This window comes from Gamsiella multidivaricata (assembly GCF_025024155.1).
Source record: "Gamsiella multidivaricata strain RSA 2152 chromosome Unknown BC939scaffold_51, whole genome shotgun sequence".
In the NCBI taxonomy this organism is placed as follows: Eukaryota; Fungi; Mortierellomycota; class Mortierellomycetes; order Mortierellales; family Mortierellaceae; genus Gamsiella; species Gamsiella multidivaricata.
This window is the reverse complement of record NW_026251759.1, coordinates 68,397-89,768: the sequence shown is the minus strand read 5'-3', so window position 1 is coordinate 89,768 and position 21,372 is coordinate 68,397. Positions and strand designations below refer to the sequence as shown.

The 21,372-nt window shown below is 50.1% G+C and overlaps 6 protein-coding genes across 6 annotated transcripts; 1 reads left to right on the top strand and 5 right to left on the bottom strand.

Annotated features, from left to right (window-relative positions):
* Positions 1–420: 420 nt before the first annotated feature.
* On the bottom strand, positions 421–5,291 carry BC939DRAFT_478835 (ABC transporter type 1, transmembrane domain-containing protein; the record flags this gene model as incomplete). Its single annotated transcript, XM_051558802.1, has 6 exons — positions 421–1,723; positions 1,840–2,049; positions 2,160–2,177; positions 2,263–2,538; positions 2,651–5,178; positions 5,259–5,291. The coding sequence occupies 6 exons, from the start codon at positions 5,289–5,291 to the stop codon at positions 421–423; spliced, it is 4,368 nt and encodes a 1,455-aa protein (XP_051410183.1).
* Positions 5,292–6,617: 1,326 nt separating this feature from the next.
* Positions 6,618–7,647, top strand: BC939DRAFT_413046 (ribosomal protein L21-like protein). Its single transcript, XM_051552957.1, has 3 exons — positions 6,618–6,693; positions 6,857–6,910; positions 7,023–7,647. The coding sequence occupies exons 1-3, from the start codon at positions 6,639–6,641 to the stop codon at positions 7,469–7,471; spliced, it is 558 nt and encodes a 185-aa protein (XP_051410182.1). The 5' UTR covers positions 6,618–6,638; the 3' UTR covers positions 7,472–7,647.
* A 16-nt stretch (positions 7,648–7,663) lies between these two features.
* BC939DRAFT_457550 (Sec23-binding domain of Sec16-domain-containing protein) lies at positions 7,664–13,695 on the bottom strand. Its single transcript, XM_051556488.1, has 6 exons — positions 11,715–13,695; positions 11,316–11,613; positions 10,392–11,219; positions 10,184–10,315; positions 8,196–10,108; positions 7,664–8,103 (listed from the first exon to the last, which is right to left on the bottom strand). Exons 1-6 carry the CDS (start codon positions 13,555–13,557, stop codon positions 7,739–7,741), a joined length of 5,379 nt encoding a protein of 1,792 aa, XP_051410181.1. The 5' UTR covers positions 13,558–13,695; the 3' UTR covers positions 7,664–7,738.
* Positions 13,696–13,883: 188 nt separating this feature from the next.
* Positions 13,884–15,345, bottom strand: BC939DRAFT_484539 (vacuolar ATPase V1 domain subunit D; the record flags this gene model as incomplete). The annotated part of the gene is made up of 7 exons (XM_051559257.1): positions 13,884–14,014; positions 14,102–14,181; positions 14,284–14,429; positions 14,564–14,667; positions 14,773–14,965; positions 15,094–15,211; positions 15,302–15,345. 7 exons carry the CDS (start codon positions 15,343–15,345, stop codon positions 13,884–13,886), a joined length of 816 nt encoding a protein of 271 aa, XP_051410180.1.
* Positions 15,346–17,387: 2,042 nt separating this feature from the next.
* On the bottom strand, positions 17,388–18,497 carry BC939DRAFT_230412 (uncharacterized protein). The gene is made up of 2 exons (XM_051550858.1): positions 18,161–18,497; positions 17,388–17,610 (listed from the first exon to the last, which is right to left on the bottom strand). The coding sequence occupies exons 1-2, from the start codon at positions 18,331–18,333 to the stop codon at positions 17,490–17,492; spliced, it is 294 nt and encodes a 97-aa protein (XP_051410179.1). The 5' UTR covers positions 18,334–18,497; the 3' UTR covers positions 17,388–17,489.
* A 1,644-nt stretch (positions 18,498–20,141) lies between these two features.
* Positions 20,142–21,151, bottom strand: BC939DRAFT_504933 (uncharacterized protein; the record flags this gene model as incomplete). Its single annotated transcript, XM_051560586.1, has 4 exons — positions 20,142–20,182; positions 20,266–20,454; positions 20,554–20,678; positions 20,895–21,151. 4 exons carry the CDS (start codon positions 21,149–21,151, stop codon positions 20,142–20,144), a joined length of 612 nt encoding a protein of 203 aa, XP_051410178.1.
* Positions 21,152–21,372: the final 221 nt, after the last annotated feature.

Here is a 21,372-nt window from a genome sequence, read left to right as displayed (position 1 = left end):
CCCAGCCGTCTCTTCCGTTGAATGTGCAGTCACACTCCAGAGGGGCTGGGCGAGAATCTCTCCCTCACCCTTGAAGCACACTTCGTCCTCAACATTTCCTAAAAAGGATGGAGGCCTCCACAACCTCAGATGCGCAATATCACTTCGCGGACATTCTCTTTCATTCACTCTCTCCGTACCCGTCTCTTATCTCGTACCCACCCTGCTACGCCGTGGACCAAGACTGCACCATGTCAGAGAGCGGACATCTGAGGTTGTGGAGGCCTCCATCCTTTTTAGGAAATGTTGAGGACGAAGTGTGCTTCAAGGGTGAGGGAGAGATTCTCGCCCAGCCCCTCTGGAGTGTGACTGCACATTCAACGGAAGAGGCGGCTGGGTATCACAGCTTCGCACAGCAAAGAATAAAATTGGTGGCAAAATTTAATGTTCTCCTGCTTGCTTGGCCAGGCTGTAAAACAGCCCTTGCTTCTGCATCAGCGTCGCTGGAGCATCAAACTCCTCCACACGACCCCGCTCGAGCACCAGAATCTTGTCCGAGTCCATGATCGTCTTGATCCGGTGCGCGATCGTGATGATTGTCCTGTCCTTGAACTCCTTGCGGATCGTCTTCTGGATCAGCTCGTCCGTCTCCACGTCGACGGCTGCTGTGGCCTCGTCTAGCACCAGGATCTTGGTCTTTCGCAGCAGCGCCCGCGCCAAGCAGATCAGCGACCGCTGGCCCACCGAGAAGTTGTCGCCGTTCTGGGCAACCTCGAATGAGAGTCCCCCAGCGAGTGACGAGATGTGACCCTTCAGATGCGCACGCTCCAGAGCCTCCCACAGCTCAGGATCGGTGGCCTGGTTGAATGGATCCAAGTTCTCGCGCACGCTTCCAGCGAACAATGTGGGGTCCTGTGGGATGATCGACAGACGCTGACGGAGGTGTTTCAAACCGACCGTTGAGATATCGACGCCATCGATCTCTATCAACCCACCGTCCTCCTCAACCTCGATAGTTCCCAACTCTTCCTCCTCGGTCGGATTAAGACCGTAGCTCGTCGATGCTGTGTAAGAACTTTGGCCATTATGGCTTGCCTTGGCCCAGTGACCATTGGCCGCTTCAATAATACGGAACAGTGCTAACGTTAGCGACGATTTCCCTGCGCCTGTCCTGCCGACTACGCCTATTTTTTCCGTTGGCAGGACCTCGAATGACACATTCTTTAGCACCAGATCCATTCCCTGACGGTATCGCGTTGAATAGTTCCTGAACACAATCTTTCCCTCACTTGGCCAGTTCGTTAGCAGCTTGTCATCCTTGGGCATAACATCAGGCGCCTCCTGGTCCTTTACCGAGTACTCTTGAATCCGCTCCACTGAGATAAGTTGATCCTGAAGGTCGCCGAAGCTGGTCATTAAGTAGGTGATCATGAACGTTATATTCAGTGCATACGACAACGCCAAACCAGCCATTCCAGGTGCCAACGTCCTTCTGCCTAACACGGCCAACAGAGATGTGGCAAAGACGATGATGGCTCCCAAGAACTCCAACCGCATGTGTAGCCACCGATTAGCGATCTTGTACGCGAAATACGCGTTCGCGGATTTGTCGGATTTGGCAGAGTTCTCGAGGATGAAACGATCATCGGCCCGCATAGCGCGGATGGTTGAGGCACCGATCAGGGTCTCACTGAAATGTTGGTACAACGGCGACTTGGAGATGGAGTGGATACGCTTGAGCGACCTATTTTGTATGTATTGATCAGAGTGGAAAGGATGCAATGATGCCTCGTTAGATCCTGCGAGTGATGAAGGAACTTGTGAAAGGAATAACTTCCCATTACAAAACCGACATCTTACCTGCTTGAGCGAATGTACCAAACTTGGACGACCAAATAAAGAGCGACGAGAAAGGGGATCAGGGCCATGAAGATAGGGACAGAGACCGAGATCACAATCAATGTCCCGAAAACGCTGGTCAAGAAATAATAAAAATCGCTGAGATGTATCGGAAGGAGTTCATCCACGTTGTCGACATCGGAGGAGAACCGATTAACAATGCGTCCGATCCTGTGGAAGACAGCAGGCGAAAGAGTAGAAAAAAAATGCGTTTAGCAATAGGAACAGTGCCTTCCTATCGAACAAATAGCAAGCTGTCTACACATGTCGTTCTCACTTACGGCGTTGTGTCAAAGAAACTACGATGGTGACCAGGTAAAACGATTAGTCAAGCCTATACAACGCGGTGGGGCACAAAAAATGCACACGAACTTGACACCTTACCTCATCGGCAGCCTCAAAACGCGTCCCAATATATTTTCATGCAGGATTCTCGAGGCACGAATGCCGGCCAGGACGAAAATGGTCAAGTTGACGCCAAAATCGAGAGAAAAGTAAAGGAACACCAGTCCCGCATAAACGCCCAGGAACTTCCCGATAGAAGGTTGGTGCCCACTTTGTTCCTGAGACGTCCAGCTCTGCAACCACAAGTTCATACCAATCTGTGTCACCTGGGACAAGATAAAGCCAAGGATGCTCAAGAACGATAATGGGTATGTCCTATATGAAATTTACGAGGAATGTAATGAAAGCGGTCAGGGATCTTTCATTTATTATTACGAAGGCGAATGAATTATCGAGATTAACACAAAGAAACACTTAAAACACTTACGCTGCCTTGGCGTAGCCTTTGAATACCTTCCAGCTGACTGCTCCCTCCGCAGCTTGTTCCTCAAGAGTCAGGTCCGCATTGTCATCCTCCCTTGCAACCTCGTCATTTGCTGTCAATCCCGCTGCCTTATCCTCTTCGTTGTCATACTCTGCTCTTTCGATAGCCATAGAATCCTCTCGACCAGTGCTATCTCCCACCTCAACCGCATGGCGGTCCTTTTTCTTGCTGACAGAGTACTCGCCAATGAGCTGGAAGAACGATCCTTGGGCAGCCATTAGGTCCGCATAGCTTCCAGTTTCGTCAATGCCTCCATCCTTGACAATCATGATATGGTCTACCTCACTCAAGTGATGAACCCCATGTGTGATGAGGAGACGTGCCTTGTCCTTGAGTAGGCCCTTTGGCCCAATGAGGTTCTCCCAGAGATGCTGATCCACATGTGCATCGACGGCACTCAAGGGGTCGTCCAGCAGATATACGTCTGCGTCCTGGTATGCAGCACGCGCCAGCGACACCCGTTGCTTCTGCCCTCCGGACAGGTTGATCCCGCGCTCTCCAATCTCCGTCTGGTCGCCGGCTGCAAGGATCTCGAGATCCGGGAGCAATCCTGAAGCGAACAGCACGCGGTCGTACTTCTCCTGATCGAAGGCCTTCCCAAAGACGATGTTATTTCTGACAGTTGCGTTGATAATCCACGCTTGTTGAGGCACATATGCGCATTTTCCGCTGATCTGGATGCGCCCTTGCTGCTTGTACATGTCACCAGTAATGGCGCTCAGCAATGACGATTTGCCCTGTCCGACTCGACCCATGACCACAGTGAGACTACCGTGAGGTACTGCAAGGTTGATGTTGGACAATGTCGGACGCAAGTCGGCACCGGATCGCTGCTCTTTAGACTCAGGAGAGGTTGACCCAGAAATCGCCACTGGACTGTTCCATGAAAATTCGCCATCATGCACTTGAATCGCCAGGGGTGGGCTGTTGTCACAATCGGACAGTGGTTTTTCGGGAGTTGATGTCACTTTGTACAAGGGTGTTTCCAAGTATTCGACCTGAGATTCGCTCAGCTCCTCTAGGAGCAGATAACTCTGAATGCGCTTGACCGCCACGTTCATAGAGATAGCCTGGCTAATGATCACGGATGCTCTTCCGATCGGCTTCGAGAGCCGGTTGAAGAGTGTGATACTGACAAAGACCACCTGCGCCGACATGATCCCCTTCGTGCCATTGGGACCTCCCACTAGCGAGTACACCACGAACGAGAGCAAGGTCATGAGTGAGGGCATGGAGGTGAACATGATCATCATGACAGCGACCGTGATCCCGATATGTCGAAGATGCTTGAGTTCCGTATTGCGATACGCCTCTAATCTCTCACGGAACGAGCGCTCCCACGAGTACAGTTTCACAGCTCGGATCCCAGACAAGATGTCCGTCGCCAAACGGATTCTGCCATCCATCGCCTCCAGTTTCTTGTCTTTTGCCTTGTTCAACACCTTTGCAACGAGACCTTGCACAGGCATCAGTAGCACAACCACCCCCAGACCCGTGAATGCGCTGGCACCCAGCTGACGATAAAGCAACCAGATTCCGATGGCAATCTCAAAAGGTGCAGAGATGGCCAAGGGAAGAGTGGTGATCGCCTGACCGATCCTCTCGGCGTCTACAGACATATGGTTTGTAATTTCACCCGAGGTTGCCTCGCGCCTCGCACCTGGGGACAGCTTGAGGGACTTGCGATAGATCATCGAGATCAACCCGGACTTGAGTTCGATGCCCAAGTTAGTTCCTAATTGGAAAAACTGTCCGCTAGCCATGGAGGACAGGATAGCGGCACCAAACATCCCAACAGATAAGATTAACCCAAGAGCTGTGGGTTGCGGTTGATCAGTCGAGTACGAGGAGATGAAATTGAGGATAACATCCAGTAGGATGGGCTGGACAAACTCCATGACTGATTCCGTAAGCGCATAGATGATAATGGGTGCCCACGACCACCCTCCGGCCTTGAGGACAATCCAAAGTAATGACGGCATTTTGTTGGATTGCCGGCACTTTTGAAGGTGTCGGTCCCAGACGCGAAAGACAAACTCGTAACTGTGAACGGTCCTGATCCTCCGGGGCATCATGTTGGCGATATCCTTATTTTGCAAGGTTCGACAGTACCCAATCGAGATGACGTGCTGCATGAAATGGAAAGTGAGGCGCGAGAACAGGTTGGACTGGTCGTATGCCGTTGGCTTATCCCAGTCCTCGACTAGTATGTCTGCTGCATCGTTTTTGAGGTCGTCTGAACGATTAGGAATAGACGATCGTGGCCACGCCTCCAGAATAAATCCGCAACCAATGGCTCCGAAAAAGACACAAAACGAACTGAATTGGGATTGCCCTGTCATGGTGAGATCGTGCATGGTCCTAACACTGATGGCCGAGACGGTAATGGAGACAATGTAAAAGGCATAAATGTAGGTCGAGGATCTGTTGTCTGCCTGGTTCTCCAGGTGGTTCAGGCCGATAGAGAAAACCTATTGTCGCAGAATGCTATCAGCTCATCATAGTTTAATTTGGGATATGGTTACAAAATACCAAATGCATGTAACCTTACCCATGCCACCAGCAAGGCTACTGTTCCAAACATGGTTGAAGGTGAACTGCCGCTGTCTTGCGCGAGCTGAACGACCCGAGCAACGAGGGCTGCACAGGCCATTAGCATGCACGCTGATGAGGACCAATATAACCATCGATTCAGAGGAATGTAACATCCTTTGTTTATCCTGAAGAGGTTATGGACCCGCACAGCAAACAGTAGGATAGCCAGAAGGGATGGCAACCCGAGAAGAATACTGTTCAAGTTGGAAAATTAGGCATGTGTGAGCGGGGTGTCAGAACCCAATCGTTGTTAGGAGAGGACAGCGATCAAGGTGGTTGCTACTTGCGTGCTTTCGAAGCAGAAGGTGAGATCAATTCTGGTATGGCTTGTTGGTCCCTAGTGGTAGATTGAAAGGAATAATGAGGGTGCTTTGCGAGTGAGAAGGATGCGGCTGTAATGAAATCAAGGTTGTTTCTCTCTGATATGAATCGCATACCCATCCTTCCAGGTCCCGACAATAGGGTGCACTCATGAGAAGCGATTGCGGCTATTTACGACTTGAAAGAGGTAATAGGCGGGAGAGTGACAGCAGAGGGTATATTAGGGGTATATTAGGGGTATAATAGGGGTATAATAGGGCAACCAAGACAAGAAGAAGTGTTTGTTGTGTTGAATGGCGAAAGTTTTGTGTATCCCAAGAATGGCTTTTTTTTTTTTTTTTTTTGGTGTTCCCAGGGAAAAAATGCTCCATTTGCCTGCACGCCGCAGCTCCGAGATCTCCAATCGGCATGTAACGTCATTTTTTTATCCGTGTCCACAAGGACGACAACTCCTGCTCCTTGTTATTAATTAAGTACCGGTTTGTACAGCCATCAACTGGATTAAAGAACTGATCCTGCATTTTATTACTTGTGTCCATTGCTGTGTTTGTATATAGCGGCGACAGACTGTGTGCATAGCAAACAATATGAACCAGAAGGAGTGTCTCCTGCTGGACACGTTGCTAGCCATGAATTCGAGGTGCCTGTCTAGACCGGCCCTCTGTCTGCTACAAATTGAAAGAAAAGCGATCGATCTCAAAGGTCCAACAGGTCCAGGACTCCTTTAAGGACGACTTCTTTATTCAATTTTTCTTACAACAATACGGCCAGTCACTGCTTCACATCTTGGTAGTGAATCGTAGGCGGTGCATAAAATGTCTAGGGGTCAGCTATGGCGCACCACGCGCCTGAGACACACTGTGTTTTCCCTAATCACTGCCAATTTGTTCATGGAAATAAATTCAAGGTCACAACTAATACCTTAAATCCAACCAAGCGTAAACAATTGAACAGCTTTCCGCCCTGGTGCAAGCGCCCCCGTTGTCTTCTTTCACATCACACACAAACCACAACCATGCTCAGGACGCTCTCGAGTCGCCTGGTCGGCGCTGCACAACGCACTAACACCGGTAATTGACACGCGCCAACTTGCGCAGGCTTTAGAAATCTGTCGGAGCGAATCGCCAACGTCGACATCACCGGAGGACACAGTGGTGCCAAGTTGTACACGGAACTCTTGGACAATATCGCTAATCGATACCCGGTCTGCCTATCGCTTATTTCCTGAACTAGTTGTCGCTACCTCTTCCTTCAGACTCATCTCTACTACTTCTGTTGCGTCGCAAGGTAATATAAGATAACCACAACTCATCAGGAACATGTCAACCTCGTCTTCTATTGTATGGAACCCTATCTAACCACTGCACGCGGTTTCTTTTTTTTTTTCACCTTGATATAGCTACACCAACATCATCTACAGCATCACCAGTAGCAGGAGCAGTGCCTTCAACATCCTCTAGCACACCATCCAACTCATCATCATCGTCACCCGTCAACTTGCTCCGTGATCAACTTCGTTATTATGCCGTTGCCGAGATCAAGAACCGCCCTTATTTGATCACCAAAAACGATATCATTGTCCTCGATCGACTCAAGGATGTGCAGCTGGGCGATGTTATTGAACTTAACCAGATCAAGGAATTGGGCTCAAAGGACTATGCCATCCAAGGAAAGCCTTATATCTCACCCGAGTACTACTCCATCAAGGCTACCGTCATTGAGCAGCCCAAAGGGAAGATCGTCGAGACCTTCAAGAAGAAGAGGAGAAAGCACTTCCAGAGACGTTACCATATCAAGCCCCTGCACACCCTTTTGCGCGTCAGTGAGCTCGAGGTTAAGGCACAATAAAGTGCTCGGTAATATGGGCAATTTACCGATAAGGATCAGGATCAGGATCGGAATTGGTATCGGGATCTGTGTTGGGACCAGGATCAGGATTGAGCCTTAAACACTCCGAGTTCAATCGCAACAGAGAATGTAGAATAATAAATGAAATCAAGCACTTGTGCGGTCAAAGATAGCAAGGAACAAGTTCAGCGTCATGTCTAATGTTGTATGCACAATGCATTGGCATCAACAAAGCCGTATTATTTGAATAGTTTGCCGAACTCGCCACTATGGGTTGAGGACGTCAACATATCTAGCGCGGGCACCTCTACGTACTGTCGATCCACCTGCTGGTCTAGCCTGAGGAAGTGGTGGGCCACCAGCCGCGCCAGTTGGTCTGAGTGGTCCGGGTAGTCCGGGTGGTCCAGATAGTCCTGGTGTGGATGGTGATGCAGGCGCGCGTACTTTTGGAGGGGGAGGCAAGGGCTCTGTGCTAGTTTGGCTGTCAGGAGCGCTCTTGTTGACCCATCTCTGTAGCTCATTATCAAAGTAGAACGTGGATCCCTCGCTTAAGTTGGCCTTGGCAGGCTTTGGAGTTGGCTCGCGCTTCTCACTGCCAAAGAGGTTGATTACTGGCCACCAGCCGGAACCCGCTATAGATTGGTAGGTGCAGGACAACCCAAGGTTCATGTAAGTAGCCTGTAGGAACGCAGCAAGAATGGTATTACAAAACAAACACGCATACCTTCTTCGGATCCCTGTCCAGGCTGTCCATCGGTGCCCGCAGACTGCTGACCATGCGATGCACTGATACTTCCCTCGGCCGGAGGCGCTGAAGCTGTGATCTTTTCTCTTCTCAGAGATTGATTGCCCATACCAAGGTCGTCCACATCCTCACCGGCTGTCTGTCGGTCGGGTTGTTGCGATGTAGATGTCGCTACTTGCTTGTTCTGCTGCTGGCCACCAAAGGTGGGGAACGATGGAATAGCTCCAAAGGAAACGAACTGTCCTTCTTCATAGTCCCCTTCTTGAAGGTCCTGTACGGTGCCGGTGGTCGCTGCAGGCGCAAATTCAGCTGTGCTTGGGTCTTCTTCGCTCGAGACGGGTAATACCCCAGGTTCTGTCGAAGACTGTGTGGCATAAAGATGCCCTTGCTGCTGGTTATTGTCGTTCGATTGATAGTCGCTTGTTGAGAATACATCGTGCTGATGCTCCGCTTGGGTGTAATCGCCCTCCTGATACTGCTGATATTGTCCAGACTGGTACTCTCCTTGCTGATACTCTCCTTGGTGGTAGTTACCCTGTTGATAGTCACCCTGATGATAACCGCCCTGCTGGTAGTCCTCTTGTTGATTGTTTCCGGTTTGATAGTCATTGTTCTGGTACTCTCCCCCCTGGTGGCTGACTTGCGCGTAGTCTCCTTGCTGGTAACCGCCCTCATGATAGCTGCTTTGCTGGTATTCGCCCTGCGGATACTGCCCCTGTTGATGTTCAGCATCCTGATGATGTCCTTCGTAGCTATAGCCCTGAGGATCGTATCCGCCCTGCTGCTGAAAACTTGCATTGTCGTGGTCAGCTCCCTCGTAGCCTGAATGCTGTAGCTCTGATCCATGTTTAGCGGTCTGTGGGTCCTGTCCTTGATGATACTGCTTATCCTGGATCGCGTACTTTTGATCGTCCTCTGGGGCATGTGCAGCCTGCTGCTCCATTGTCGGCTCATCAGCAGATGCGGCATCTGTATGGGGGGCTGCATCGTGCTGGTCCTGTTGTGAGGTTTGGACGTGGGTGTAGTCGTCGGCTCGTCGAGGGTTGGGATCTGTGTACTGGGCACCAAGATCCTGGTCTGTCGTATAATCCAGATTTGCCTGATAAGGTTCTTGGTCCTGATGGTAGTATTGGTTCGAGACGTCGTAGGTAGAGGTGTTTTCATGGGCTTGTTCAGCCTCAACATGGGGCTGCTGCTCTTGGTATTCACCATCCTGGTAGACAGCAGTATCCTGACGAGTAACGTCATACGAGCCCTCACTATATGGAGCATAACCGCCATCAAACTCAGAGTCCTGCATTTCATGACCTAACACTGTTCCATGCAGGTCCTCGGGCGAGCGCTGCACGGATCCTGCAACGGCCTGCGTTGACAAAACCGAATTGGGAACAGCCGATGTATTGTCATCGTGATGATCATGACTGGCGTTCAAAGTGTCGTATTGAGCATAGGTTTGATTCTGTTCCTGCTCTCCTTGCTCTCCTCCATAATATACCGCACTTTGGCTCTGTTGTTCGTGGTCCTGATGCTCCCCTGTAGATGCCTGACCGTAATCAGCCCCATACTGCTGAAAAGCATCGTACGCATGTCCTTGCTCGCCATGCTCATATCCCATGTTAGGGTCGGTCAGAATGTGAGATTTGGCATTGTCACCGTCATAATGTTGGTCTTCAGAGCCAGCCTCAGCGCCAGCAGCAACAGGACTAGGATCAACGCGGTGCGTTTGCCCTGCGAGTATCTGAGGCGATGGGTCGACCGAAAGTGAATTTTCAACGGAAGTTGCATGCTGTGCCTGGTCATGAGCTCGTGCATTGTGCTCCATTGATTCGCTTTTGAAGGCATTAAAGACGGTGTCGGTTGTTGGTTGAGGAGTTTTCTTGGACAGCCAGGGCCTATAGCATTGGACATGTGCAGTATGAGATGGTGAACCAGAAGTTGTGAAAAGTATACAAACCACAAAAACTTACCCAGCATGGGCGGCATGCACACTTCCTGCCAGGCGCTCGATGGCATCGTTTAGTTGAGCATGGAAGGTAGAGTTGTAGTATGGCGATCCTTTTGTTTGGGACTTGACAATCATCTCTACTGACTCAAGATATCTATGGTATAAATCAACAACAAATTAGACGCCGCATAAAAAACATATTCCATCATCCTGGCTGGGATGGTCCATACCTTGCAACTTCCGAAAACATTCCCTGGTCCAGTAGGGACCAGATATAGATCAACTTGTAGGCCTGAAGGAAGGGAAGCCCACCAGTCGCCCCTGAGCTCTTCAATGCGCACCCAAACTCGTAGATCTCTGTCTTCTGGAAGGACTCGACATTCTTGTAGTACGGATAGATAGTATGCGGGCTATGGCTCGCTCCAAGAAGGACCATGCTGACATGAGAAGTGTCGGGCCCTGAATGAACTGAGAATTGAGGCGAGAGAAGATAGCAGATATGGGCAGCTTCAACCCAGCCTTCCTTCATGAGCAAGTTACCCAAAGCGTTAATGGTTGCCTGGTCACCCTCGGTGCGATTGGACAAGATCAGGATCAGCGTATCGCGCCATTGAACAAGACTCTCAGGTGGGATTTTGGTCTGTGTAGAAAGGTCGCTAGTGTTCTCGAGGTACTGTGCCCTTAAGTCCTGTGGAATCAATTCCAATGCTGCCTTCTCTGACTGGCCAGAGAACAAGCTATATAGGACACGCAAAGACGCACGCCCATTTGCATGCAATCCATCCTGTCCAGACAGCTCGTGGCTCACAAATCCGTTAACGGCCTCCTTCCACAATTCGCGGTCGCCATGGCTACTGATCACTAGAGCGTGGGCCCACAGATGCGACTCAATGGCATGTCGAACTGATGCCGCAAGGTCGCCCTGGCGAAGAATCTCTTGGAGAGCATCGACAGAAGCCGAGATTTCCTCTGCGCTCTTCTGATGTATTGATGGCAATGGAATCTTCGTTATTGGAATGGATGCCAAAACAATCTTTACAGCCTCGTCTATCTTTGAACTATGACGAGGAAGGACGTGGCCACCAATTAGTTACTCCATATCAACTCCGTGTACATTTCTGTCAGCCCTGCTGGTGCTGCGCGAGGAAACATACCCTCCGACGAGCGTGCCGTCTTGCTCAAACATGACTTTGAAGAGTTTCCAAATCAAAACGCGGTGGGCGTCAAAAATGCCCTTGTCCTGTGCCTGGCCAAGCTCGCTTATCTTGTCTTCAATGAGCTTCAGCAGTTCCTTCCGCTTGTTCTTCAACTGAACTGAGCTGTCGTTCAAAAGTGGCCCCGGATAGTTGGCGATGACGGTATCAACAGGAATGAGGTCACTGATTTTCTGAACCTTCAATGCCCTGGAGTCATGGTTGTGTTGAGTGCACGGGAACCAGCTTACAATATTGCCTGGAATAGTTCCGATGGAAGGCTAGCTATTAGTCAAACTGAGGGATAATGCAATAGACTATCATGCAGCAATACCACAGAGACAGGCATCATCCACATACCTCCGAACCCGAAAGCAACAATAGGATACCCCAGATGCCTATTGAGCGAATCATTGATGCGCTCCGGTTCTGGTGCAACTGGTGCAGGTTCCGGTATATAGTTGGACTGATCGGACGGCGAGGACTGCTGGTCCAGATATTGTCCAAAAGCAGGGTCATACGGCTGCTGCTGCTGATTCTCAGGGGACTGATGAGATTCGTATTGGCTTTGGTCCCCAAAATATGAGCTCATTCTAGCCAGACTGGTCGCCACTGGTTCCTGGTGAGAAATGAGCTCGGATCGATGCAGTAACGAAGGGGTAGCTGAACGACTGGCCATTGAGATAGAACGACCGCATTCCGAGCAAAATTTTGCCTGAGGTTTATTCTCCCCAGTGCATTCCGGAAACGGGCAGGGCTCGAGAAGATGCGCTGTCGATCCGAACTGCGATTTAAGAGCACCAATGTACGGTGTCTGCGTAAGGGGCGGGGTCAACTGTTGGTCTTGAGAGACGTGTTCGGGGACAATGGACGCGGCACGAGACGCAGACAGCGATGGTGTCTTGGGCTGGACATAGTTAGTGTGAGGAGATCCATAGGAAGGACCTGATATCGGTCCATGATGAGGTGTTCCTGGCGTGTTTCTCGAGAGCGGCTGATGCTGAGTAGTAGCCTGATCAGTATTTGGAAAGCCATGAGGACCCGGAGTACTGGGACTGTAGCGTTGAAGAAGTGGGGACTGGGAGGACAGGGACGCTTGCCTCGAGTGACTTTGCTGCTGCCGTTGTAGCTGCTGTTGTTGTTGTTGGTGGTGGTGGTGGTGCTGCTGCTGCTGGTTATTATTTTGTTGAAGCTGGAGTGGGACTAACTGCGCTGAGGAGGTTTGCTGGGCCTGGGAGGCGGGCGTCAGAGATGGTCGCTTTTGCAAGGCTGGAGGAAGTGGTGGGCGGCCTTTGGGATGTAAGCTACTAGAAATAGGAGCAGCTGCATGTCCCTGTCGAAGTCTCTGAAGTCCTAGGGTACCAGCTGTGTTGGCAAAGGAGCCAGCTGCAGCCATTGCTACTTTTGGAGACGCCGTGTGCTCGGATGTTCTCTGAGAAGAGACACCAAACAGATCAGAAGTACTGCCAAATGAGATAGAGCCATTGTCTGTCTGTAGTGGTGAAGTGCTTCCGTATCCCTGAGATGGTTGGTTGACTGGTACCGGATGATGGGGATGTCTCTGGAACGACTGCTGTCGAACTGGAGGCTGTCCATAGTGCACCTGTTGCGACTGCTGCTGAGGAAGCGCACTCTGCTGAGTCTGCTGTTGGCTTTGCTGGCGGGTTTGCTGCTGGTGCTGCTGGTGCTGTTGGTGCTGCACTCCAAAGAGATCGTTCACGGCTTGAGGCTGGTATCCTTGAGGCTTGGCTGGTCCGTGAGGCAGCTGGCGATTAGCGGTTGGAGGACTGGCAAACAGGTCGGCGGCCGGCGCCAATTCGGAGGGGTTCAATTGCTGCTGTCGTTGTTGCGCTGGTGGTTGTGGTGGGGCCTGTTGTGAGGATGACTGTTGGTACTGCTGCTGTGCTTGCGCCTGAGGAAAAGGATCTGGATGCTGCTGTGGATGTCTCTGAAACTGGGGTGGCCTTGGTGGCTGCTGTCCTGCTCCCGAGTGCTGCGGATATTGCTGGTACTGCTGCTGATGATAAGTAGATTGATAATGCTGATGACTGGGTCCTCTTTGCAGTGGGCGTGGCGGAGGAGCATTCCTGTGAGCCGGGGATGCATTGCTACCGGCCTGGCCACCGAAGAACGGAATGGGTTCGTCTTCGGCAGGCTGCTGTCGCTGCTGCTGCTGCAGAGGAGGGCGATAGGGTAGAGACATGTCTCGCGGTCGCGTTCGTCCAAAGAGAAAATCAGCACTCAGAGTGATGGCGAGAGCAGATGAGAAAGCGGGATGAAGAAGGAGGAACTCGAGCTCAACCGTGGGAGCACAGACGCGACGCTTCGACGCGACGATTCGACCATCCAATTGACACGTCACATCCCCACAAAAAATTGTCTCATGTGGGGAAATAGGAATCCGGTTTCAGCTTTTTATTAGCAGCACGGCTCCCCAAATGGTACCCATATAGCCAGAGAAAGGGCCACGCACATAGTGACCAGTCTCTCTGAATCTATACGTCAAATACAACCCTTCGACAATCGTTCTTAGAAAATTAAGTCCTCGTCCACGCCTCCTAACATGTCGCCAGGCTGTGCCAGTGACAGATCCACACCCGCACCACCGCTAGCATCAGCAATACCACCAACGGCTTTGCCAGTCTCTTCGACGCTCTTGCCTATAGTAGGAAACAAGGATACCGTAAGTCATCAAGCAACAATGTGTCGGTGACCAAGCTGCGACATTCCTTGAAGCGTGTTCTTACCTTCTGCAGCCTGCCGAGATTCTCTCTCCAGGGTATCACGAGCTGCTGCCTCCTTCTTCTTGCCCTGGACCTTCTTCAGCCTATATGCGCAAAATACAGCAATATCCTTGTGTCAGTCATTGCATGCTGTGTAATAACGGGTGACTAGGCTGGATCTCAATAACAGGTCTTGACGCCCATACCTGAAGAACTCTTCACGATCCTGTTCGTCCAGCTCTGAAATAATGTGCTTGATTGTGTTCTCGTAACGAGGGATGATAATGTGCTCAATAGCGTTCACACGACGGTTGGTCAGCTTAATCACCTCATCCAGGATCACGAACGCTGTCTATTTGTGCATGACCAAATGGTCCAGCGAAGCACATGGACAAGAAAAACGAAGGTATCATGGGGTGAGTGGGATAATACTACAAGTGTCCTGCAGTGCCAAGCGTTGACTCAAATAAAGCGATAGGACTATACCTGCAGAGATGCGAGCTCGACCAACGTCTCGACAGCTTTGATGTATGTGTCCTTGCATTTCTGGACCTGTTGCCCGCCTCGGCCGAGACCCGTGAGCTCGTTGGCTGCAATACATTAAAAAGTTGCCACAGGTGATCAGTATCCGTACTCGATCCTGATGCTGCCTACTCTTCGAATGCATCGAGTTCCATCAAGGGTTAATGCCATACCGTTTGTTCCTTCCTGGTAACTTTCAAAGACAGGGAGCATGACACCAGAAACGTTCTCCTGCTTTGCACGAACGCGGAACTGTGCATTCTTGACACTCTCCTGAACTTGATAACCAATGTCTCCGGTGATATACGTGACTTCGGCCAAAGAGAACGACGCTACCTGCATGACTTTGCCCATCAAACGCTTGGCCTACAATCACGCCCATAGATAAATTATACAGGGATAATGGCGGTCAGTTTGTACGAACTCATGAGTGCACAGCAGGGTAAAGAAACAAAGGTGCAAAGCAGGTCTTTCTCAGGAAAACACGCACTTACATCGTCAATCTTTTTAACGATGTCTCGGAAGCGCTTCGTCAAGGCTTCGCTCTTGCGCTTCAGTAAGCTGTGTCCTGTCTGAGCTCCCTTCAGCTTTTGCTTCATGACACTCAAGGTCCTATTTTATAAGACAAGTCCATGTAAGTCGATCGAATGAAAAAAATATGCAACAGTCGGTCATGCTGTCCAACAAAAAGGGTGGAATTACATTCGCGTTGGGAAGACGGCTAATCTGTTGTTGGCGCCAGACATGGTGGTGGTGGTGGTGGTGGATGGTGATGCAGGTGAAAGTTAGCAAACGCTGTCAAGGACTAGGACGCGGGCTGGTCAGGGGTGTATTTCGCCTGACCGCCAGAGTACAGAACAATTCAGGCTCAAATACGTCACTGAACGTATTCTTGCGTCCTCCAGCCTGTGCTCGTCCTTGCCCTGCCGCGCTGCTACTGCTACTACTGATGCTGCCACTGCACCGGCATCTGTGTATGGCCTTGCATCTTACATCCAAGGGTAGTACCCGTCCTAAGCTACTGGCTGAAGATAGAGCGGTCGCTGTTGATGGAGTAAATGGCTGCGAAAATAGGTGGGAGGAATGGGAGTAGGGGTTGTATCCTCGGAAGAGCTACTCATGTCGACATCATCATCCATTCTTCCAGACCCCGTTGTCGTACTGCCGGAATCATCGATCTTTGGCAGTAACGCGCTGGCTCCGACAACACAGGCTTGGCCGAGATCGAGACCCAGGACCTTGGTTTGATCTGGTGCACATCCCCAAAGGTCGGTGACATCCTTCTAGGTCTTCACAATGCTTTGGACCTCGGTCAAGTAAAAATTCACTCTTCCAACTGTGGATGTGATTTTCGAAAGGGCAAGACATTCTGTGGGAGTCGCCTGTATCTAGCAGACTGCTGTTTTTTAACTTGAAAGCCGACAGATGAAGGCGGAAACCGTCTGTCCTAATGGAGCCTCGGTGAACATAGCTGCGTCCCTCGTAAGTCATAGGATTGAAATTGGCCTGCCAGATGGATTAAACGTGTTCTCGCATCATGCTCAGGTCCATCAAGGACGTCGAATCCTAGAAATTCCTCGGTCATTCGCGTGGCTCACACCTGCCGACATTCGAAAGCCTCTCTATGATAAGGAACCCAGGAGGCTTCTGCCCAAACCAATCGATTAGGTCACCCCAGGCGGGAATGGTGTTCTTGCTCTCAAAGTCCACCAGTACTAACTCTTGAAGTTTTTTTCTTCAGCGCAGCGTTTTGCCAAAACAAGGTACCGAGCTCTCGCTCAGAGAACGACATGAAAGGCTGCTCTGTGCCCATTAGTGAGGCCGTCTGGCGGTAGAATGGTTCAAAAGTACGAATTTCTCGATTGCTGAGATGCCCTGATCGATCTCTGTATGTGATCCATCTGGTATGAGACCCTTCGTCTTCAAAGTCTTTATTTATTATAGACGAATTGCCTATTAGTATTGCCGTTCTTACAGCTGGCCTCTACTGGCATGCATGTAGCGACAGAATACAAATTTTGTACTCTTCCTTTTTCTCGAACTCACTGCTGCCGCTTCTGTGATTTCACTGGACAACTGCGAGGCAACAGAGCGGAGCAGAACCGTATCAAGGTATGGCTTCCTAGTCACGACCACAGCCCTATTATTCCTTCTCTGCAGCAGCCCAAGGTCCGCTGCTCGATCGATAAACTGCTGGACCTGCTTACCAACTACATTCGTCGTAATTATGGGATCGCCTGCGTAGAGATGCTGGAGTAGCACAGTATGGAAGCGTAGGTGACCTGAGTCCTTGCGTCCTGGGTCATCATCATCCTTGTCCACTTTCTCCTCTTTTTCTTCCTCCTGTCCATCATGATCACCCACATCGACCCTTCTCACGACTTCGATCTTGGACGAGACACATGAACAGATATTGCGCAATATATCTCTGTCTGTTGCATCAGGCTTGCGTGAAGCAAAGAGGCTTTCAATGAACCGCCCGATGAGTCGCTGTCCCTGCCGCTTGGTGCCAGATGGAACCCGAACAACATCCCGGAGACACCTCTTGATTTCGGGTACCCAATTCCAACTCTCCCAAAGCTCGTTTCAGATCGGAAGAAACGGTTCCAACATCGAGGGTCTCCATCGGATGTTCCCAATTCATAACTTGAACCAAGTCAGCCCTTCCTGTCGAGGTACTTACTAGCTTTGGCGTAGTCCTCTTTTTCTTCTTCTTCACGTCCCTCTGTTTCTTGAAAGAGTCAGCGTCGGGATCCAAGGAATTCTCGGGCACTTTCTTCCATGTCTTCCATGCGCATTACTTCATTGCTTCAAGCGGTTCATGCTCCTTGAGTCGAGTGCGCTGTTTGACAGAATATCGCAGTCAGTGTTGCGGGGTTTTGATACGAGGCTAGGCAGGGCCCATCTCACTTGCAGCCTCTGCCTGGTATGGAGCAGGGTAATCGATCGTGCGATACCTGTTGAAGGTCTGCGAAGACTTGTACCGCCGAGTCCTAGTACCAATTGACTCGCTGTCAAAGTTACCAAAGTTGATAGCGATCACAATAAGTTAGAGTTAATTCTATGCATGCCTTCATGCACGTGGAAATTCTTTGCTGTATTTGGCGTTGTATCCCTTCGATTGTTTCTGGTCGAGATCTCGACCACATTTTTCGAAATTTTTGGTTAGACTGCGATAACTCTTAAACAGGTTTGGAGACCCCCTTCGGTGACATAAAAAATGGATTCGCCGCTCAAAATTACGTTGGAAAAGGTGGTTTACTGCTCGACCGCGGTTTGTTTTCTTCGTCAAAAGTGATTGCATTGATTCCCTTCATCCATTCAACTGTCACTCACTCAATCACTGTCCCCCACTTTTTACTTCGCCTAACCTCCCAACCCCCCATGCCCCGTGCCCATCGTCATATTATGGAGGAGGTGCCAGAACCTGTTGAAGAGGCTCCAGGACCTGTTGAGGAGGCTCCAGAACCTGTTGAAGAAGCTCCAAAACCTGTAGAAGAGAACGAGGTGGACACCAACAATATGATGGAGGATGAGGAAATGGTTTTCACGATCACTCACCGCCCACGCACGACGTTGACCGAGAGTCTAGAGGACGAGGAAGAGGAGGAGGAAGAGGAGGTAGAGGAGGTTGCAGATGTTGGTCCCTCAACAGGCGCCAAAAGGAAAGCCCCTGCCCGAACTATCAAGAAGGTTACTCCCAGGCTCCCTGATCCACCTGTCTTCGACAACATCTTTCTGCACTCCAAACCACCTCATGGAGGACATCCCAAACTCCCACCCGAGCTTCTTCTCAATGATGCCTTGCCTCCTCTGCAGATCTTCTCGCTCTTTTGTTCCGACTCTGTTCTCGACCAAATTGCCACCAACACCAATGTTTATGCTGCACTGAAAGGAGCAGGGTCGAACGAGGGTTCGCGCGTGTGGAAGGATACAACATTTGGCGAGCTCCGTATCTTCATCAGTATCATCATCTACCTCGGTATTTTCTGTCCTAATAGCCCCGTCCATGAACTTTGGACAACATCACCACGTTTTCCCAAGCACGACATTAGCTGTTTCATGACCCTTACCCGCTTCCAGCAATTAAAACGCTTCCTCCACATATCTTCACCCCATGAACCAGAGGAGCACTGGTACTCTAAGGTCGAGCCCCTTTCCTCCAAGCTTTCCCAGGACTTCAGTCGCTTTTACATTCCTTCCACCGATGTCTCCGTCGATGAAATGATTGTCCGTTTCTCTGGTCGTAGTGCTCACACCGTTAAGATGAAGTGCAAGCCCACCCCCGAAGGCTACAAGATCTATGCTCTTTGTGAGTCTGGGTACACTTTTTCCTTCCTCTACTACTCCCGTGTCATGTCTATCGCTGGTGTGCCTTCCATCGATGGTCTGAATGCCACTTCAGCAGCAGTTGTCAAGCTTGCCCAGTCTTTACCTCACAAAACCTACCCATTTAACATTTACATGGACAACTTTTTCAACAATGTTCCTCTCTTTAAGCATCTGCGCGACCTCAAAATCGGCGCTTGTGGTACTGCTCGTATCAACTCCAAACAGTTTCTTGCCTCCCTCAAAGTCGACAAGAAGGCCAAGCATGAGTGGGACACGCTCTCTGGAGTGGTTGTTGACAACTCTGTCCTCACCGTTGTATGGGTCGACAATGCCCCTGTTCCTATGCTCACTACCATTCACAAGATTACTGGTTCCGAAGCCCGTGTTCATCGCCTCCGCCGCTGCCCTCGGACCACAAGCTCCAACTACAACAAAGTCCGTGAGGTTTTCAAAGGTGGACATAGCGCTATGTTGGAGATCCCCGCCATCATCAACGACTATAATCATAAAATGAATGGTGTCGATCTCAGCGACCAATACAGATCGTACTACAACACCCAGCTGACTGTTTTCAGGACATGGATGCCACTCTTTTTTTGGATTCTGGATACAACCATTGTGAACTCCTACCGTATCTACAAAGCTCAAGGAGGCACTCTATCCCACAGGGAGTATCGAATCGAATTGGCATGGGCACTAGCGTTAGAAGGCAGCAGGAACCAAACTCCCAACGTCAAGGCAACTCGTCAACACCACCAGAAAGAACAGGATCGATCTTGCTCCCAAAAGGTAGTGTATGTGACCAAGAATCGAACAGAACTCCCCGCCATTCGCCTTACCAACAAAGGGCTACACTACCCTACCAGCGCAGAAGGAAACCCCAACTGTATCCTTTGTCGACACAAGGCCACAGTTCTAAAGGACCCAGAATATAGGAAACGTACGTCGACGTCGTTCAAGTGTGGGTTCTGTAATGTGCCTCTTTGCCTTCTCACACGCAATTGTTACAGAGAATACCATGAGATTCCGGTTCACCGTCCATAATTATCCTCTTATCCCATCCCCCTTTCCAACCACAATGCAATATACCCATATATAAAAAGAATAAATAAATAGATAAAAAAGAACCCCAGGCCTGGTCCCTTGGTACCTGGACTCTTCCAAAGTGGTTGTCTTTTTTGCATAGTTATCATATGGAGTTACACGTGATTTATGCCCAGAAAAATGTGGTCGATTTCTCGACCAGAAACCCTGACAATCGAAGGGATACCTTCTCTCCGCCTCGCGTGCCTCTCGCATATCCTTCTGCATTTGGGAGTACCGCTGAGAATGACAATCGAACTGCTTCCGAAGACTGTCATAGGTCATGGCAGCAGCTGAGGACGAAGGGAGTGAGCCAATCTGCACAGGAGTCTGTAAAAGGTTCACAAAAACCTTCTGCGAAGTGACAAACATCTCTTGGGCAGTATTCTTGCGCATGACTTGATTGTGTGCCAAATAATGCTTCGCCAACTTCGCAGCGTCTGCAAGCCAAAAAAAAATTAAAAAATGCCAAGACGTTAGAATTGATAATACGTTTCCTGCATCAGTGATATACACGATGATCTGATTGATTTATTTACCTTCTTCATCCAGCCCTTTGATGATTTTGTAGACGATAGCGCTTCCGAGAGAAGGTATGTTGCGGTTGTAGTCGTTTTTGATACGACACCAAGTACTGTAAACTGGACCTAAAGTCGCATAAACGCTTGGAACATCGTACACAAGAAGTTTTCCTTTTGGGATGGGTCGTCAAATGGTCTCGATGTCCTTGTGCATGAGCATGTCGCTGTCTCTTGATACAACGATGTCGCCAGGCCTGCATTCAAGGCCTATCGTGTGATCTGTCTCGGTCGGGCACTCGATGATCTTCCATTGTTTCTTGCACATGTATACGGCAATGGCGCATCAAACGTCTAAGGACCAATAGAAGGCCGAGTCCATGTGTTTTCTGATGTCGATGAACTGGTATTTCCGGGCACGAAGCTTTTTATCCACGCGAACTTCGAGCTCACGCAGACATTTGTCGGCGCGTTCAACAACTTTCTTGCGAAGGTTCTCTCGGTGCACTTGAGTGGGTCCTTTTTCTTCCGAAGGAAGGCCGTCCAGGCAAAAAACCAAGCTCATCTGGGTCTCAAGCTTCAGTATCTCTCGCTCGACAATCCGGTGAGCATCGTTCATAGGGTGCGAGGAATAAGTGTAGCGAACGATGACATAAAAGGACCCAAGAATATCGACTCGAATCGCCGAATTGTGACCAATGGAACTGGGGAGGTTGGATAAGTGGGGGGGGGACTGATAGCGAAGAACGGGTTCATACCCTTTCTTTCTTAGATAGGGTCACCGGCCCTCAATATCTATGGCAGTCTACACAGGCGAGGAATATGATACTTATTTCGAGG

Bases quoted from the DNA above. Each gene is read 5' to 3' on its own strand.
- BC939DRAFT_230412 (XM_051550858.1), bottom strand. From the start codon at position 18,333: ATGTTGTCGAAGACAGGTGGATCAGGGAGCCTGGGAGTAACCTTCTTG. The intron at 17,611-18,160 runs GTGAGTGATCGT...TAACTTTGACAG, and splicing joins GTCAACGTCGTGCGTGGGCG to CGAGTCAATTGGTACTAGGA.
- BC939DRAFT_457550 (XM_051556488.1), bottom strand. From the start codon at position 13,557: ATGTCTCTACCCTATCGCCCTCCTCTGCAGCAGCAGCAGCGACAGCAG. The intron at 11,614-11,714 runs GTATGTGGATGA...GAACTATTCCAG, and splicing joins TGTTGCTTTCGGGTTCGGAG to GCAATATTGTAAGCTGGTTC. The intron at 10,316-10,391 runs GTATGGACCATC...TTTATACCATAG, and splicing joins ATGTTTTCGGAAGTTGCAAG to ATATCTTGAGTCAGTAGAGA.
- BC939DRAFT_413046 (XM_051552957.1), top strand. From the start codon at position 6,639: ATGCTCAGGACGCTCTCGAGTCGCCTGGTCGGCGCTGCACAACGCACT. The intron at 6,694-6,856 runs GTAATTGACACG...TTCCTGAACTAG, and splicing joins TGCACAACGCACTAACACCG to TTGTCGCTACCTCTTCCTTC. The intron at 6,911-7,022 runs GTAATATAAGAT...ACCTTGATATAG, and splicing joins TACTTCTGTTGCGTCGCAAG to CTACACCAACATCATCTACA.